We start from the raw sequence: 18,157 nt of genomic DNA on the forward strand, positions 1-18,157 counted from the left end.
CAAAAACAAAGTGTAGAACTGCCAAATTTCATACACACATAACTCATCATAATCCCCCCCCATTAAGTCGGTCTTTACGTTACGTTCGCACTATTACTGCTCTTGATGTCTAACACACAAGATTATCATTAACTTCTTAAAAGTTTTCAAAATTCTGCTTTTTTTATTTTAAATTGTTCCAGACCTTAACTTAAATCTAATGTGGACATTTGATCAAGAAGTCTGAGAAGCCCTGCTATACACATCAAGTGTTGTAGAGTTTAGCATTAACTTGTGAGGTACTGGATTATTTCAGTAATCACTTTCAACTTCAGTGTGACAGGACAGCACCAGAGGTTTGACACAGTAAGTATTCGTGACCGTGCATTACATTCAACATCACCTCCACCTCGTGTCCTGAGCGGCACACTCTGCAAAGAGCACTCAGCAACGCCGCTTCAAACGCTTTTATTCAGGTAGGTCACAGTTTACAGTGGGGATAGTGGGCGTGTATTTACAAGCACATGGAGCTAATTGGATAGAAATCGAAGGAGGGCGGAGCCGAAGAAGCAGACAACGTGTGATTGGTGGGTTATGAGGATCAAAATTTGGGGCAAAATTAAATAAAAGGGGGAGATTAAGGAAACTACAGAAGCGGAGGAAAAGAGATCAGGCTAGATATCAGCTGAGGACTTTATACATTATTAAGCGAGAGAACGTAGGATGAGCAGAAGTGAAACTAGTCGTGGTACATCTTCAGGATGCAGCTCTTGATGACATCCATGTATCTGTCCCACGTTACCTGGTGCCTGGAAAGAGGAGGGAGGGTAAACATCAGTACGACAGACTCTAACCTGGCTAAGCAGTGAGAGTAGGAATATTCCTGGGTAAACTTTCAGCCACGTTTCACACTGGACAAACTGCAAGCTGTAATTGACCCCAAGTGGAAAAACAGGGCAATTACACAGAGAAAAAAAAAAAAAAAAAAAAAACAGCGCCACCCACTGGCAGCAAACGCCACTGCAGGACTCAGGGATAATGCTGCTTTGCAGGGAGCAGCAGAGCAGAACGGATATATGGCAGGAACATGCAGGGGCGGCGGAGGAAAGATAGACTGACCTGAAGGTGTCGAGGGTGCGAGCCGAGTTGGAGTAGTGAGTGAGGAAGAGCCTGACGTCTGCGGACGCCCACCGGTCCGAGCGGCAGGGCTCGATGAACTGGCGGAGGGAAGGAGGGAACGATAAGGGGAAACCGGGGGAGACCCAAGGGAGGCCAGTAAAACCAACAGGGCAAAAAACAACTTACTCTATGCATGCACTGTTTGTGCAAAGAGTACACTTTGTTTTTAAAGTAGCCATTATAAAAGGGCAATATAAAAAACCACAAAATGTATTTTTAAACATTTCCATTTTTAGAAACTGATACTTAATCACAATTTAAGCCCCAGGAGTGGCACTGCTTGTATGCTTTTAAGAAGAGCAATTCAGGTGAGCTGCCACTTAAAACAATTACAGACTAAAATAAGATGCTTCGGATAAAAGCCTTTAGCTAAAGTGTGTAAGCATTAGCGTGAAACTGCAAGCCTGGCACCTGCTGCGTTTGCATTTGCATACACTGTGACTGCAAGGCTGCCTGCTTGACCATGCAACCGGGGTGCAGAAATACACAACATACCTTCTCCACAAGGTCAATAAACAGGTCTCTGACATCTTTAGTGTTCGTTAGTTTGGCAGCAATGTTCACCAAGGCTCTGGAAAGGGTCTGTGAGACAGACGTAAAACGTTTGTAAAATCCGAACTTCATTTTGTAAAGCTTTGACCACGATGAGAATATCTGTTAAACGCAGCTCCATTTTGTCAGAGATGCGATTTCGCGTCGCACTGTGCAAGGAGCAGAATGCACTATTATAACGTCAGCGTTCAGAGGCCTCGTAGCCCTGTTACTAGCTTTCACCTTGAAGTTTGCCTCCATCTCGTTGAACACTTTCGTTTTTCCCCTGAGAGCGGTGCAGACAAGGCTGAGCACGGGAGAATAAAGAAATTAAGAGGAGAGAGACAGCAAGTCATTAAGAAAATGACACACACACAACCGATGTGGTCCTCGATTTAGGTACATTGTTCAAAACAATTTGTTTTCACACTGAACTAACGCAGACCTTCGAGGTCTTCACTTTACTTCTAAGGAATTTTGTGCTGTGGGGTTTAACTAGGTTCCTGAAAACAAAATGATCCACATCTTTTCTAAAAAAAAAAGGTCAGATCCACATCACATTAACTCACCTGCCTTATTGTCAGAAAGTCAACCTTTTACATAAAAATGAGGGAAATGTCAAAGAAACTACTCCAGAAATTAATATTCAAATTAAAGCGAACATTCTCTGCTGTTTAGGCAAAGTATCAAAGGCAAAGAGTCAACATAAAAACTTGCAGTGAAACTGAAGTACCGCACGTCTCGCCAAAAGTGACATTTACTTCACACTTCAGAATGAATGACAACAGCCCGTAAATCGCAAATCCTTAAACAAAAGTGAACACATCAGAATATACAATCTGATCATTATTTTAAATTCATATTTTAAGCACCTATTAATTATAACACCCACCTCTTGTGTTGATCAAGCAAGTCCTTATCATTAATTAAAATCTTCAGATCTTTCAGATCTTGCAAGAACTCTTTATCCAAGTCCACATCCATATCCTCCACCATGTTATCTGAAGATGTTGATTCACATTTATAAAGATCCATTTTTCCCCCTCAACTACAATTCTGTTTAAAATGTTCCCAAGTAAAATGACCTTAGAATTTTCATTACGCCACCAACCAAATGAATGAAGCGTAAATTACTAACAACTGTAATTGTTCATTCACAGTAAGACACACATTCATAATTTGTACTGAACTTCACTGGTACATCTTGAGTGCTTTTCTTTGACCTGCTTGTTGAGAAGCTGCCTCACTGCCCCTGATTCACTATCTCTCTGCAGCTCCTGCATCTTACCTACTGCCCCCACTGTCCAGTTATTGATGAGCTGCCCAGCACAGAAGGCAAAGTCCTGGAAAGAAAGATACTGCAGCTTCCGCTTCCCCGTCTCAAAGCGGTTATTCGCAAAGAACACGATGGCGGCGTAGTCTCTAGAAAGGGGACAGGAAGGGGGGGGGGGCTGTGAGCAGGTCTACGAGAGACTATCTGAGAAACTGGTAATGCTTTGCATTAACAAGACCTTCAGTGCACCTTCATAATGCATTCATAGAACATTTAGTGCACCTTCATAATGCATTCATAGAACATTCAGTGCACCTTCATAATGCATTCATAGAACATTCAGTGCACGTTCATAATGCATTCATCGAACATTCAGTGCCCCTTCATAATGCATTCATAGAACATTCAGTGCACCTTCATAATGCATTCATAGAACATTCAGTGCACCTTCATAATGCATTCATAGAACATTCAGTACACCTTCATAATGCATTCATAGAACATTCAGTGCACGTTCATAATGCATTCAGAGAACATTAATAAGCAGCATGTAAGTACCTTATCCTAACATACTTTAACAGCTTCAATGTACATTAAAAACAAACATGATAATAACAAACATAAATGCATAATCAAAAATTGTATGTTCAATGTCTATTAAAGCTGTGAAGGTATGAATATTCTGTCAATGCATAATGAATGCATTGCGAAAGTGCGGTTAATGTAAAGCATGACCGGGAAATCAGGCCACGTCAGGCAGACATATGAGGTGGATCATTATCCCAAAAAGCAGGTGGCAATGTCCAGTACGTCATGATGTAAATGAATTAGTCACCTGGCCAGCTTGTCCGACAGAAGAAAGTGCTGCTGAATGTTCTCCACCAGGGGGCCTTTGAGCTCTTCGACGACTTTAAACACACGCTTGAAATTATCGAACTGTGAAAAACAAGGCAATGAACTCAAGTGCGTTCGCTTCTGTGTTAGTCACCAAATTATCCGTTTATCGTGATACATTAGCTACAAAGTATCATCCGTGTCCCATACCTGACGCCTACAGCTTTTGAGTGTGATCCCAGTCTTCGCACTAATATCGTCCAGGTCTTTCTTGGTTCCTTTCGAGAGCTTTTTTCCCAGCACCTCACGCACAAATGTGTCGTCGAAGGCGTAGTACCTACGCAGCCCGAGATCAGCGTTAACATGCACAGTGCGAGCGAATGCATGGCGAAGAAACCACCCATCACCATTACGTCGGTTCACTAGGTCTCACGTTTATAAGGCACGCTACTTTTTAAGTTACCACATTTATCGTGAATATTCCATCCATCCATAATCTATATCCCCAAATCCTATGCACAGTTGTGGGAGTCAGGAGCCTATAGTGGAAGTTATGGGTGGAAGGCAGGGAATAACCTAGGATGGGGCACCAACCCACCACAGGAGACACTCACACACAACATTCGTACCCACGTGCAATTTGGCAACACAGTTAATATTATAAAGTGAAATTAATGAAGAAGATTCAAGAAATTGTATTATGCAAAATGGCACAGAAACCTAATTTTCGTCCCATCTTCCAATAACTCTTCATTATCAGTGACAATAACTCTAATACCACAGGTAAGAAAACGTATAGAAACCCTCTCTCCTGTGTGAATGAAGGAGGAAAAAATATACTGGAAACACATTTCAGATACACCCTGATTCAGACAAAGAGGCACACTGACCTGCCTTCTTTCATACTGACATCAGACGCTCTGTGTGTGACACACTGATACGAAAAAACACACAGGTAACACGCCAGTGTTTCTCAACCCAGTCCTCAGGAACCCCCCGACAGTCCATGTTTTTGCTCCCCCCTAATTCCCTGGGAGTTGGGAGTCAGAAAAAAACAGGGATCTTCTGGGAGCCCCCCCCCCCCCCCCCCCCACCTCCCCGAGGGCTGGTTTGAGAAACACTGCAACACACACCTGAAAGTCCAAACAGAGAAACGAAACCTGAAGACACAGAGACGCTGATCTGAGATAAAATCAGAGACAGGTAAAGGCAAACCTCTCGATCAGCATGGTTTGCCGATGGGGCGGGATCTGAAAGAGAAGCTGATTGGCCAGCTTGGCAGGCGTGTGCAGGAGCCGCTCGCACATCTGGAAGGTGCGGAACTGGTCCATGGTGTCACTGAGCAGCACGTCGGTGCTCGCCTCATATTCCTCCAGCACTCCTCCTTCCATCCGCACCTTCACGGCATCATTCACTTGGAGAGGGAGCACATGCAGACAGCCAGTCAAATGGGTCCTTCAGCCTAGCCTGCTTTGCCTGCGTTTTTATATGTGTACAAGTGTGCTTTGCGATGTGCATGTTGCATAGGCGCGAGGGACAAACCTGTATAACCATCCAGCCAAAACTGATAGACCTCTTCATCCATGATAGTGGTGTTCCCCACAAACACATCAAGCTCTACCGACATCTACACACCAGCATATGAGGTGGCGTCAGGTTTACTGAGTTTCAATATTACTAAAACAAAAAGGTTACTCCGAGCTCTGCAACTTTCTTATGCATGTAATAATCCTGAATACAAAAACTGTACCATTTTCCACGTTGTAGTGCAATCCTGATAAATCGATATACATTTCGTTTCAAAACAAAAAAAACAAACAGCAGTGTTTAAAGTTACATATACATACACACACACACACACATAAACGAAACCTTATACATGTCTTTTGCGAAACACGTGACTACACTCTTTGCAATGCGACTTCACAGAACATATATTAAAAGTCCAAAATAAAACCAACTGGTTTGATGTTGCTAGCTAGACAGATTAACTAAACTTTAGTTAAATCCTTACCTTCAACGTGTTCTTGTTTTAACTAATGGTGGATTATCACTATTCATATACACCAGAGGTACAGTAAAGTAATAATGATAATGCATATATGAGGTTAAAACACCGGATGGAGTTAAAGAAATCCTTGCTTGAAGCAGTATCTGGAGAGCTAGCTAACTAATACGGAGACCATGATGCATTTTTAATGGCAGTTTTGATACATAAGATGTGTATTAAATCGCAGTATTATAAAGACAAATATTATTGCAGTTATGTGATGTCAGTTCCGGACGGTTGTCAGTGAAACACCGTCCGACCGGTGATTCTGTCACCACTGACTGTTGGTTCCTGTTTAAAACATAGAACTACATAAACTAGAAGGACGACAACAACGTAGGCGGCATCACCGGAAGTGCCGCTTGAGGGCACTATACCAGGAGGAGAAATGACGTTCTAAATCACAAAGAATACGGTAAAGTAATTCTCCAACACCTTGTTTTTTTTTTAAAAACAGACAATGATTTTTTTTCCAAATTGCAACAAAAAGTATCCTGAGTGTGATTCTCATTCAGTGAATTTCAGAAGCAGTATTGTTTAGTAAGTTGTGTATTTTAACACAGTCGTTTATATTATATAAGTAATAAACATTGGCCTATAGGAGTTAAATAAAGCATTTTCCTTTTTGTTTTACCTGATTTACAGAAACACAGCCAACCTAACTGTCTTGATTAGATCCCATAGAACGCACATATTAACTTCATGGCAAACAATGTTTATCGTGGTTAACGTACGTTTTAAAATGCAATTCTTATTGATATCTGACCAATGAATTAAAAATTTTAGACGGCAATTTTTCGGACAACAATATTAGAGTTTTTTTAATTTTCTACTTCAATCGAAATTGCAATTAACGCATCCTATCATGTGTGTTGTTTTATCCAGTATATATAAGAAAATCAGAACTCGGTAAGCACAAAAAAAATCTTGATTAAATTATTGCTTACATACATCCATTAGTCCAGCTTCCAACGCTGATTCTCGTCAGTGCCGGGACATTGCTGTGAAAATACCAGTAAGTATAACTGGGTGCAGTGTTCGCCATATTTCTGTCTTCAATAGCTGCGTTTGTATTCTACTTCAGAATGATGGTATATCTATATCATTTGCTCTGACACTGTATTCCATTAGAGCAACGCACGGGCAAAGCGTGTTCAGCTGATGAAGAGGTTTGGAGTTTAAGAAGTAAAAAAATATCTATATTGAGGAAATATTTATTTGATTTTAAATCGGTAAAAAATACATTTTCTCCTTTGTGTCATATTGAATGTATCATTTAATTTGCTTGACTTACAGCAAGTCATACATTTCAGCTATTAACACCAGACGTAGTACTTTGCGAGTTACATCTTTAACTTCATGGCCGTGGGTCAGAAGCTTAATGATATGGCCACTCCAGGACTTAGTTTGACTGCCTTGGAAGTACGTTGACCTGTTCATTTGTTTTATACAATGAATAAATTTTAACATTAATACGTACTGAATTAACACAGTGGACACGTTTTCTTAAACATGTTGTCATACATGACTGGACCGGCTTGGCCATCTGGGAAACCGGTATGCTGATGGATATGTGAGGCGGCCAAATTTATCGTAGCGGAACCGATTTTATATCCGTCTCTTAATTCGTCTACAGGTGCTATAAGGGACCTTTCACAACGAGAGGTTTTCATATGGATCTGTAAGGTGCTGTATAGTGCGTCTGTCTATTTCTGACTTCCAAATTCTTGCCTGTGCTGCAATGGCACATAAGCTATATGAAAAGGTGCTCAAAGAACAATGCAGTTTTTATTATGAAGTTTACAATCTCACTTTCTATGCAGAATATCAATTCATCATTCTGAAAACAATCTGGAAAAAAACAGTATGGCACATGGAGTAACCAGCGACTGTAATTATGCTCATTTGACCTTAACTTTTTCTTCTTACAGCAATTTGAAACCACAGCCAAGCAATAATAATCATAATTATAATGATTACAAATAAGGATGCATAAGAACGATTGTGTTTCCGAGAGCTTAAACTCTGCAGCCGAATATTTAAATATTGTATAATCCGGTAGCCAAGTAATCACACTTGGATCTATAGGTATTGCCTAAACTATTATTAAACCAACCTATCATCCTTTTTATACTGTAAAATATACTACATAGTTATTTTATTTAATTTCTTCTCTCGTTTACTAACCTGTTATTGTACAGGCCCCTACTCAATTATTTGCCCCCAACCCCCACAGTACTGCCCATTACCTCCAGCCCTGTGTCAGCTGAAAACACCCCATATTGTTATGGAGTTACTGTGACAATGGAGTAGGAGTGACTGGTGGAAGGAAGCGGTCAAATACCTCTGTTAGGAAAGAATAGTTTATTGTCACACTTTCCGTTTGGGTCTGTGTGCGTATTTCATGTCCGCATGTTGGGAGGCTGATGTGGTTTTCATGTGGAGTCCTATATCCATTCCAGTCAGTAACACTGGAAGGATAAGAATTGTTGGTGTGGAAGAAATAAACTTTATTATCCCCACTGCGACTTTCTCCAAAAACATTTACTTGCCTGTGTCTGTTTCTAAAACTATGTACAACATCGTTTTCTTAAGGCGGTGAGTTTTCAGAATTAGGCTCCTTATTTGATTTGGCCGGAATTGGAAAATATCCCCCCAATTGCAGCAATGTCATTTCCTTCGCAGTTAATAAAACCTAAAATACAGGTTAGCGTAAAGCTGGGGGGTGGGGCGGATGGGGCGAGGGAGAGGGGGTTACAGGGAGAGGGGGCGACATTTCTAATAACACCTTCACCACAACAGGAGAAAACGTGCAATAGAATGTGAATAAATATTTGCGTTTTAGTAAAAAATGTTTGTTTTTTAATTAGTAAGCAGGACAGTTGCGAAACATTGTATCCATATAAATCAAAGGGAAAAAATCCTCTATTTTCCCTGCACGATTAGCTGCATTTTTCGATACAAACAGAAGTAGCAATACATCGATTTATCCTGTCCTACATTTTTACGCTCCGCGGTTATTTCACATTTTTCGCGAAATCGTCTGGCAAACTGGGAATTTTCAAACACCAGCAAAAAACAGGGCATCCATCTTTACAGCATTTGAATTAGCGAAACCCGAGGGAGAAGAGGAAGGGAAAAGGAGGAGCGGACATTGTGTTCACTGACCACCGACCGACACTGAAATATCGGCCCAGGTTTGCACGCGTCGCCATTTATTCTTTGGTTATTTGTTTGTATGCTGTGACTGGGTATGAAGTTGGCTTTGGGGCGCATCTTTACCTTTAAAGGGACATCCGATCCACTCTTACTGTGCATCCATGGAAAAGGCAGGGTACATTTACGACTGTCATAACTAGACGCTGACATCAACTATTTTCTTTTATGGCTGCCTAGTTTTTAGTTCACAGTGCATCTGCAGTCAATTAAACGGCACAAATGTACAGCAAAACAAAGCCGCCCTTCCCATCCTTGGTTTAAGACTGGGATGAATTGAATAACCCACTTTCACTAGAGGCCTTGGGGAAGAGGAGAGGAAGAAGAGTGACAAAGGAGCTTTATGGTAAAGATACGATTTAACAGAAAGCAGGGAAAATGTATGTTGTGCATTTAAAATAATCGGTGCGATATCGTGGAAAATCTTCTTGCGTCGTCCTAACAGATTTTGTAAGACAATTTCAGCATTCGAGTTATTGATGGGCTTGTTTTCCGTAGGTCGCAGCACATCCCTTCGTCCACTCGAAACGTCGGTGGTTTTCATAATATTTATCAGGGATCTGACGTGAAATATATAATTAATGGGGAGCGACGGGGAAATATACAGCCAAGAACTGTCGAAGATGTCTGACGAGGACTTGCTCGCCTGTTCCAAAGAGGAGCTTGTCAGTCGACTTCGCAAAGAGGAGTCCGATAAGATATCAGCTCTGATCCAGCGTGGTCGGCTGATCAAAGAGGTCAACAAGCAGTTACAGGGACATCTTCTGGAAATCCGTGAGCTGAAAGTGATCAACCAGCGCCTTCAGGAAGAGAACCAAGAACTGCGTGACTTGTGCTGCTTTCTGGATGACGACCGGCTGAAGGTGAAGAAGCTGGCCCGGGAATGGCAGTTGTTTGGACACCACGCCGCCAAAGTGATGCGTGAGGATCTAGGTGGATACCTCAAGAAGCTTTCCGACCTTGAGCGGCTGCAAGACGGCCTGGTGAAAGAGAACTTGGACCTCAAGGAACTATGCTTAGTGCTGGAGGAGGAATGTGTCAGCAGGAGCGATTCCAGCCCCGGAGGCTCCACAGAGCTGAATTTACCCTGCATGGTCGCACGAGACTTGGGTGACGGCAGCTCCAGTACTGGGAGTGTTGGTAGCCCAGATCAGCTGCATCTGGTTTGCTCACCTGATGACTAAAGTCCTGGAAAATAAATCCGAATCGGGAAATTAGTGGAAGATTTTATGCCAACTCCAAAAAAATGCAGGTCTCTTTCATACAGTAATCATTTTAGATCATAGACTTCAGTTTTTTGTGATATAATGGCTTCCTGAAGACGTTTGTTTCTTTGGGCATTTGGACTTGACAAATAATTAAGCCCCATAAAGTTTAAAGAGGACAATGTTAAGAAATAACAATTGATTGGTATCTGAATCAAACTGGGCAGAGCAGTGGCTACTAAAAAAGGCTACCCTGGCTGGGGTTAGTGGATATGCCTTCAGTAACAGACTTTTTAAAAATCCTAATGTGAATGATTGCTGATGCAAATTTGTTAATTTGTTATATGGGGGGGGGGGTCTTTTAATGGGGTTGTATAAAAGTTTGTGAAGGGGGGTTACATAAAGGGTGGGAATCAGATTAAAAAGTTTGCTTTATAAAGGCGTTATAAACCATAATACCGAACTAGAGCAGGTTTAATTGCTTGTACTGCACTGTCTTGATTAGACTATACTGGACTATCATGCACTGTAATAGACAAAGCCAGACAGCGGGATCGTACTGGATTAAAATGTTTTAAATCTGCTGAAAGCCAGGCTGTGGATGTTTACAAGAGGGCAAAGTCAGGAGGAACTGAAGCAGATTATCCTGGGAATACAGGCATCAAATCCCACATGTACAGAAGGCGTGTTCGCCATGCACATGTGGTGGGATAAGACAGAATGAAATCTCCTCACCATTGAAAGTCTACGCTGTGAAACGCTGTTTGCACTGCGTCTTGAATGCGCTCCTGTCATCCGGTGGCCAAGTGGCAAGAAAAGATCGCCTTTTCCAGGGTACATCCCTCTCTTGGTTGGAATATTGAATGGAGTGTAACCATAGTAATTTGCATTATGCATTGTAGTGAATGAACTGATGCAGCATGATGTTGGTCTAAGCTCAGCTGTTACACCCACGTTGCACTGAATACCTATACAATGCTTTTACGGTGCAATAGCGCACATTTGTGCTAAACCATGCTTTGTAGTTGTAAAATGGAACTGGAAGAGTGTAATGCACAAACACTGGGAATCTCTGGATGCAACTGATGTCGCAGTGACAATTATTCTGTGCTCATTTGTTGTTTTTAAGAGCACTGCTAAGTGTTAATTACTATTGTTAGATTAACATTATTATTATTGCTACTACTAATATTACTGCTACTACAACTATTGGTATGACCTTTGTTGTGCTACTTTTGTGTTCCCATTTAGGTTATTCTTGGGTCTATTTTATGACTTGGTGTTGTTTTGTGTTCAAGTCTTTTACAAGATATTCACCCCCCATCAGTATTATTTGAATGATTTTATTTTCGTTTTTAGAGACTCCGCTTTTGGGGGGGGGGGGGGGGGGGCAGTCTGACATGGCTGTATCGCTGGCTTCTGCTTATGGGCACCGATGATGGCAATGGGAAGAGCTTTAAATACAGTGACAGTCACACTACATTCTCACGTGGTCTTTGTGTCATGATTGGTCGCCCGCCAGGATGAAAGCATGTAGAGATGTGCTTTATGGTTGATTGCAGTTTAACTCCTGCCTGAGTGCTAGGGGGACGTTACGCCTAGAGCAGGCCTGATGCAGGTCAGTGTCTCAGATTCTCAGCTTCCCTCTGGGAATTAATAGTGTTCTTTTTATTCCTCATTTACCATCCCTTTTCAGATAGGAATGGTTATTCATCTTCTAGCTAAATCTCTTCTCCAGTGGTGCAGGTTCCTTAAATGCATCCAAAGTTAATCCAGGTCTTATGGACCAGGGTCACTTCATTTACAGAGAGAAACAGGAAAGTTTGTATCCGGAGCCTGAAGTCACATTAATTAATTCCAGCATTATCCTCCTCTTCTTCCCTCCTCCTCTTCTTCCCTCCTTCTCTTCTTCTCGCCCTCTGTTAATACCATCCGCTTTCTGCTTTTTGCTCCTGTCTTTCCTGATCTCAGCAGTGTCTCCCATCTACAGACACCACCCAGAAACCCCCACCCTGCTTACATCTTTAGCCTTTATTCTCCTTTTCACTTGGGGTGCTGCTGACAGAGATGGAAAGTTCAGGTCTGGAAAGCAGAAATCCAGACCAAGGGTTTGATTCCACCAACCAGTTGAGTATAATAAGAAGTCAACTGGCTGCTTGAAGCAAAATTTCAGTTTGGATTTTTAATCCCTGGACCTGAACTAGGGGGCAGCATGGCAGTCCAGTGGTTAGCAGTGTCCCTGACGCCTCTGGGACCAGGGTTCAAGTCTCCACTAGGTTTCCATGTGTGTGGAGTTTGGATGTTCTTCCTATGTCAATGTGGGGTTTCCTCCAGGTTCTCCAGTGTCCCCCCACAGTCTAAAAACATGCTGAGACTAATTGGAGTTACAGAAGTGCCCATAGGTGTGGCTGGTGTGTGAGTGACTGGTGTGTGAGTGACTGGTGTGTGAGTGTGCCCTGCGATGGGCTGGCCCCCCATCCTAGATTGTCCCCCACCTTCTACCTGTAGTATCCAGGATAGGCTCCAGACCCCCCTTATCCTGAATAGAACAAGCTGTTACAGAAAATGGATGGATGGACCTGAAGTATCCACCTCTGAACTGCTGCATATCTGCTTTGATCTGCAACACATTTATTCAGCTAAATATTTTCCAAAGCTATCAACGCTGTACAGTATGCAGTATAGTGAGGGTGACATACTCCGTAATTAAAATATGGGTCATAGGCCCGGTTCCAGTTTACTGAGAGATATGGACTCTTGACTCGTGTAGGTTATTGATCTATACATTCCTCCTGTCGCTTGTAACCACACCCTCTCAAACCCCACCCACATCTGCTGCATTTCCTCCTCTTTTTGTGTCTCTCCTACCTTCTCCACTATATCCAGTTCGGTGTATGAAAAAGTATGTTTAACAGTTACTATGACCCTACACTGGGAGAGTGGTTATGAAAGATGAATGAATGGATGTTTACTGGAGATGAGGAGAATGGATCGCGTGTGTTTCTCTGTGAATTCCACAGTGCACTCAGGACATCCAGAAAGGAAGTTGCAAGCTGACAAACTCCTTTTTCCTCAGAACATCCCTGCTTGTTGCCTTCAAGAATAACAGTATCACCGTGAAATTGCTGGTTTTAAATTGCCTTGAAGCCTTTAAGGGTAACGTTATACCAAACATTAAAATAAATTTCAATATAGAGAGATTAACTAGATGCCATATTTTTGTAGAAATGGTATTGCATGTGTGTGCACTGACAGCCTTAAGGGATGCGTTGCTTTAAATAGACATCATACTCCCAGGATGCACAGACAGAGTTATTCTCAGCTTCTTTAATTTGCCCTTTACAAGTGAAATACTCTCAGTCATGTGTGCACATGCATTACCTCCATATCTCAGTCAAATGAAAAATAAATAATACAAAGTAAAATGCTCTCATGTAAAGGTCCTGCCCCAGAACATTTTGATTCAATCTCTTAAAAAAATCAGGAACATTCTCTGGAACTTTCTTGTATATTACGACAATGTGTAAGTTAATATGTTAATATGCAAAATTGAGCAATATGCTACTTTTTTTCAGACAACAACCTAAGAGAGAAAACACTCTCATGTTGACCGTCGTGCTTCTGTTATTTGAGATTTCTGTGAAAATGCACGGCATTTTGCATATTATTTACCTTTCACATGATGAGTTTTTCCATGTCCTCCATTCTTAATACAAAACCAGCTAAACTTCTACATAACTTCTGCTTTCTTGCACAAATGCTATCAATCGCTTTTCATTTTCCCATCACAGCTTAGAAATTACACTCTACTTAAAATACTGTCCTATGTATTGTAGTGCTATAACTTAAAGAATAAGGCTAAATGAAGTTAATAACTTCTAATAACTATAACTAAAGGATTGCATATGCCAGATGTACTTAACATGCATTGTAATATCCCCGTATGATGACTGGGCAGAACGACGTCGCTGTCCTTTTTATAATTAATATATTAGTTATTACTAGTAAATAATATAACATAATAGCCATTTCCAAACCTAGTATAAACTGTTCTTTGTGAGCAAAGACTTAAGTAAAAATGAAATGTAGCCGCTTATAACTGTTATCTTCAGCGCCATCTCTTGGTGACTGTCTGTTGCTACAGTGGGTGTCCATCGATCACAAAGTGAGGATGGTGGGAGAGTTAAGGGAGTGGTCTGACGACTGATCCCCACTGCTGCTGCTGCGGCGATGGGCTACACTACAAGGGTGCGGTTTTTGAGAGTGGGGGGCGGAGGAAGAGGCGAGGAGGCTGAGATGGTGGGAGGAGGCAGCTGCTGATGCATCCAGTGGGGCAGATGGGTAGGTGAAAACAAGGTGGGCCGAGGTGTTTGGAGAGGGTGTTGATATGAGGATAGGGGTGTGCAGGGAATCACACTCAGCGGGAACAGCTGACGCAGAAGAGGAGGAAGAGGCAAGGACTGTGGATGGGAGGATTATCTTGGGTTTTGGCTTGTCCTGCCTGATTGATGGCCCGGGTAGATCTGGATCGTTGGGTTCAATCTTCACTGCCCCAAGCAAAGGCGGCCGCAGGTCTGGGTCAGAGTCAGAGTCCGAGTCTGAGTCTTGAATCTTGCAAATAGGCCGATGGGCTTCCAGGACCAGCTCCAGCTTCTCCTTTTCCTTCTGAAGCTCAGAGATCTCTTTCTGCAAACTGGTCTTATTGCTTTCCAATTCGTCAGTCTCCTGTGGAAAAAAGGGAGGAGCATAGAGTGATAATCGGGTCACGCACATATAACTCGGACCTAATAGGGGTCTCACCAGCTCAGGGGTTTTCTGATGACCTGATGCTGAAATACAGTGAAATGATGATGCAACTAAGCTTGAAGTAACTACTGTTTACCTTTGACTTTGTGAAATGCAATGCTAACCATTCCACAGATGAAGATTTGCCATTCCAGTTTACCGGCAGGAATTTTCATGAATTGGCTTGTACTCACGTTCTGAAGAGAGTCCGTCAATTCACGGCGGCGATTGCGGCACTTAGCAGCAGCCAGTTTGTTCCTCTCCCTTCGCATTCTTCGTCTTTCAAGTTCTTCTGGGGACAACTGGATGAGGATTATATGAGATGAAAATGCTATGTAATGTCAGGGTATGGCACAGACATTTACTTTATAATAATAATAAATGTGCTCATTTTAAAATAAGGAAAAAGAAAGCATATGTTTAATTATTATTACAGTCCTCAGAAACAAATTGTTGAATAACAACTGCTTAACTTATGTTTGTGTGCAATATATTACGCATAAGAGGGAAACAGCGTCATCTAGTGACTATAATATATTACTACACCTTAAACTGCAAACATGCTTCAGTACGCCTTGTTTTTACTTTGTCATTTACACGTTTTGTTGTTACTTCCAGCTTATCTCATTCATTATTTAATCGGCTGCCCCTTATTTTTTTCCCGCCTTTATGAGCTGTGACTCACGTTCATGCTACAGTGACTCAGGTGTGAGTCATATGACCAGCCCTGATGAGTCACATGACAGCACACTTCCTGTCCCATCATTCTCAATCCACTGAAGTGCACCCCGTATGTCACATGTTGAACTTGAAACCTTTGTTTCTATACATTTTTATGAAGAACCCATATATCTATATATAAAAAATATAGCTTCTGATTTTACAACCTATTGTTTTCACAGAGCAGGAGGATGAGAAATTACACTTTCTGGCTGAATTACAACAAACAACTTATTATCCGCCCATAAACCATAAACATTTAACCATAGATTTTACTGGAGGGATAAGGCTTCCCTTGTGTGTTGATTTACAAATTTTTTCCACTGATTTGAAATTTATATCATGCCACATATAGTATCTAAGTAAATCACTTTGAGTGTGTAAACAAGTAATGCAGAAATTTCTCTCAAATACGAAATGCTATTTTTAGCTGGAATTACTCTCAGCCTTCTTCGTACGATTCCTCTGTATGTCACTTAATCAAGACGGCTAGCAGCCTCCTCCTAACAGCTAAACAACATGTGGTTTCTTCTAAAGTGTTTTCATAATGCTTTATGTTTGGGGAAGCCCCTCTGGCTAATTAACCTGGCAAACATGTAATGTATGTAATGTCATATACGAGTCACACTACAGGATGTTACACATACAATTGATGCTGACTCAAGTTTCAACAGTCCAACTTGTCACCACCCTTTTCATCGGCTCTGAAAACTTACAAACAAGGAACTTCTTTTGTTACTGTGTTGTTTCCTTTGGATTGGTACTAAATCAGAGGTTAAAAATAGTGAATTTCTTTTCTCCTAAAATCACTACCCTAAAAACAAATGTGTAAAATTTCTGTGTCTTCACCCCAATGATGCGGCATTCCTTTCCACTTGCACATGTATACATAGCACGGAACTCACAAAGTTATCACTCCGCTGTCTTGGCACGCCTGTCTCTCCGGCAGCTCTTATGACCCCCGGCCGCAGCAGACACATATGAGATGCTGGCTGGGGGGGTGACAGAGGTCCTGATGGGGGTGGCAGAGGTGGCCGTGGTACTCTGGGAATCGCCGGTGGAGGCAAGAGGGAAGGCTGGACTAACCACTGAAGGTCCTGGCTGGATGTGATGGTGTTGAGGCTGGGAACAAAGGCAGCAGCCCCCATCCCAGGAAACTTATGCTAAGAATGAGGAATTGAGAGGGACTTACACATCCAGTCAAGTTCAACCTTTAGATAATATAAAGCTTATATTAATAATTTAAATTTCCAAATTCCATTTACATATACTACATAAAGTCAATGTAATTACAGTTTGAATTTCACAGCATATACCACTGTCTCAGTATATATGAAGATAAACTGCAAAAAGAATATACTGAAATACCCACTGTTTACTGTTACAGCAACCTCTAACGAACAGGTGTACCAAAATCCTAAAATCTTTGTTTTAGCAGGGGAATAATATTTCATTCTTCATTATACATACATTTAAAATATAATTTAAAATTGATAATGTCCATACATTTAACATCCAGTAGTGTAATATTTAGCGACGCTGAATCGTGATTTATCTGTATATCAGTATAGTACATTGTAAAATACAAATTGCATATATTTGTGTGTATATAATGTATGTATAAATACCTGTTGCTGTTCTGAAGATGACATGCTGGGTTCCAGTAATGCGGGATTTGATCCTGCTCGTTGGGTACCAGAAGTTCCTGAGAAGCACTGGTCGCTCGTTTCGCTCATATTTTTGTAATTATGATACATCTTGTAATCAAATTCAATCCCAGGAAAGATCTCCTCTTGTCTGAAATAATCTTAACACAACGTTGAGCAGTCGTCCCGTAGTACACTTGCCAATACCTCCAAATAATATTCAGAAACTGATTCAAAGGTGAGGAAATCCACTTTCTTCATACAGCGATTTAGAGTGAAGTAGTCTTGAAGGGTGGATATGGAACAAGTAATATTTACACAGTCGTCACTATTCCTTCAGAATCCAAGATATTGAGGAACAAACAATTAATTTAATATATTTAGGTTAAGTCTAAGTCTATCGATTTGGTCGAACGTTCTTTAGCTGGCCGAAAATGATACCAAAATACCTCTGCGCCCCTCTTTATTGTCCGGAGATGGTAGCACCGACCGTTTATTGGATGTTGCGCACGTGTGGGTGACGTATTAACCCATATATGGATCTTTTCCTCTCTGACTTTCAGGGATTCCTCTTTTGACAGAAGAAACCAGAATACAACTTTCTATTCCGACCCTCCGCCCCCCACCCTACCTGCCTTCTCGACTACGCCTTACGCATTCTGTTATGTCTGCTCTCTCGGGTTAATTTTTGTCCAGACGCTTCAACTTATTTCTGAGCTATAATAGTACTAAAAAGAAA

At 41.5% G+C, this 18,157-nt stretch overlaps 3 protein-coding genes across 5 annotated transcripts; 1 reads left to right on the plus strand and 2 right to left on the minus strand.

Annotated features, from left to right (window-relative positions):
* Positions 1-431: 431 nt before the first annotated feature.
* Positions 432-9,249, minus strand: fibpa (fibroblast growth factor (acidic) intracellular binding protein a). Of its 2 annotated transcripts, XM_049029919.1 has the most exons (12): positions 9,129-9,249; positions 6,798-6,847; positions 5,339-5,423; positions 5,012-5,210; positions 4,007-4,133; positions 3,798-3,898; positions 2,978-3,111; positions 2,582-2,690; positions 1,933-1,996; positions 1,654-1,740; positions 1,099-1,196; positions 432-788 (listed from the first exon to the last, which is right to left on the minus strand). In XM_049029919.1, the coding sequence occupies exons 2-12, from the start codon at positions 6,801-6,803 to the stop codon at positions 719-721; spliced, it is 1,080 nt and encodes a 359-aa protein (XP_048885876.1). In that variant the 5' UTR covers positions 6,804-6,847; positions 9,129-9,249; the 3' UTR covers positions 432-718. The 2 variants fall into 2 exon arrangements, with proteins under 2 accessions (XP_048885876.1, XP_048885878.1); XM_049029921.1 differs by lacking the exons at positions 6,798-6,847; positions 9,129-9,249 and adding an exon at positions 5,811-6,107.
* Positions 8,618-14,332, plus strand: ccdc85b (coiled-coil domain containing 85B). 2 transcript variants are annotated; one of them, XM_049029923.1, is made up of 2 exons: positions 8,618-9,043; positions 9,561-14,332. In XM_049029923.1, the coding sequence occupies exon 2, from the start codon at positions 9,644-9,646 to the stop codon at positions 10,244-10,246; it is 603 nt and encodes a 200-aa protein (XP_048885880.1). In that variant the 5' UTR covers positions 8,618-9,043; positions 9,561-9,643; the 3' UTR covers positions 10,247-14,332. The 2 variants fall into 2 exon arrangements, with proteins under 2 accessions (XP_048885880.1, XP_048885881.1); XM_049029924.1 differs by lacking the exon at positions 8,618-9,043 and adding an exon at positions 9,278-9,408.
* Positions 13,575-17,857, minus strand: fosl1a (FOS like 1, AP-1 transcription factor subunit a). Its single transcript, XM_049029922.1, has 4 exons — positions 17,401-17,857; positions 16,678-16,935; positions 15,247-15,354; positions 13,575-14,992 (listed from the first exon to the last, which is right to left on the minus strand). Exons 1-4 carry the CDS (start codon positions 17,527-17,529, stop codon positions 14,426-14,428), a joined length of 1,062 nt encoding a protein of 353 aa, XP_048885879.1. The 5' UTR covers positions 17,530-17,857; the 3' UTR covers positions 13,575-14,425.
* Positions 17,858-18,157: the final 300 nt, after the last annotated feature.

This window comes from Brienomyrus brachyistius, chromosome 10 (genome assembly GCF_023856365.1).
Source record: "Brienomyrus brachyistius isolate T26 chromosome 10, BBRACH_0.4, whole genome shotgun sequence".
NCBI lineage: Eukaryota > Metazoa > Chordata > Actinopteri > Osteoglossiformes > Mormyridae > Brienomyrus > Brienomyrus brachyistius.

Excerpts from the sequence above, each read along its gene's own strand:
- fibpa (XM_049029919.1), bottom strand. Across the intron at positions 2,691-2,977 it reads CTGGACAGTGGGGGCAGTAG|ATAACATGGTGGAGGATATG; the intron begins GTAAGATGCAGG and ends CAACATCTTCAG. Across the intron at positions 789-1,098 it reads CGCACCCTCGACACCTTCAG|GCACCAGGTAACGTGGGACA; the intron begins GTCAGTCTATCT and ends TCCTCTTTCCAG.
- ccdc85b (XM_049029923.1), top strand. The coding sequence starts at position 9,644 with ATGGGGAGCGACGGGGAAATATACAGCCAAGAACTGTCGAAGATGTCT.
- fosl1a (XM_049029922.1), bottom strand. The coding sequence starts at position 17,529 with ATGTATCATAATTACAAAAATATGAGCGAAACGAGCGACCAGTGCTTC. Across the intron at positions 16,936-17,400 it reads CATCTTCAGAACAGCAACAG|CATAAGTTTCCTGGGATGGG; the intron begins GTATTTATACAT and ends CCTCATTCTTAG. Across the intron at positions 14,993-15,246 it reads TGACGGACTCTCTTCAGAAC|GAGACTGACGAATTGGAAAG; the intron begins GTGAGTACAAGC and ends TTTTTTCCACAG.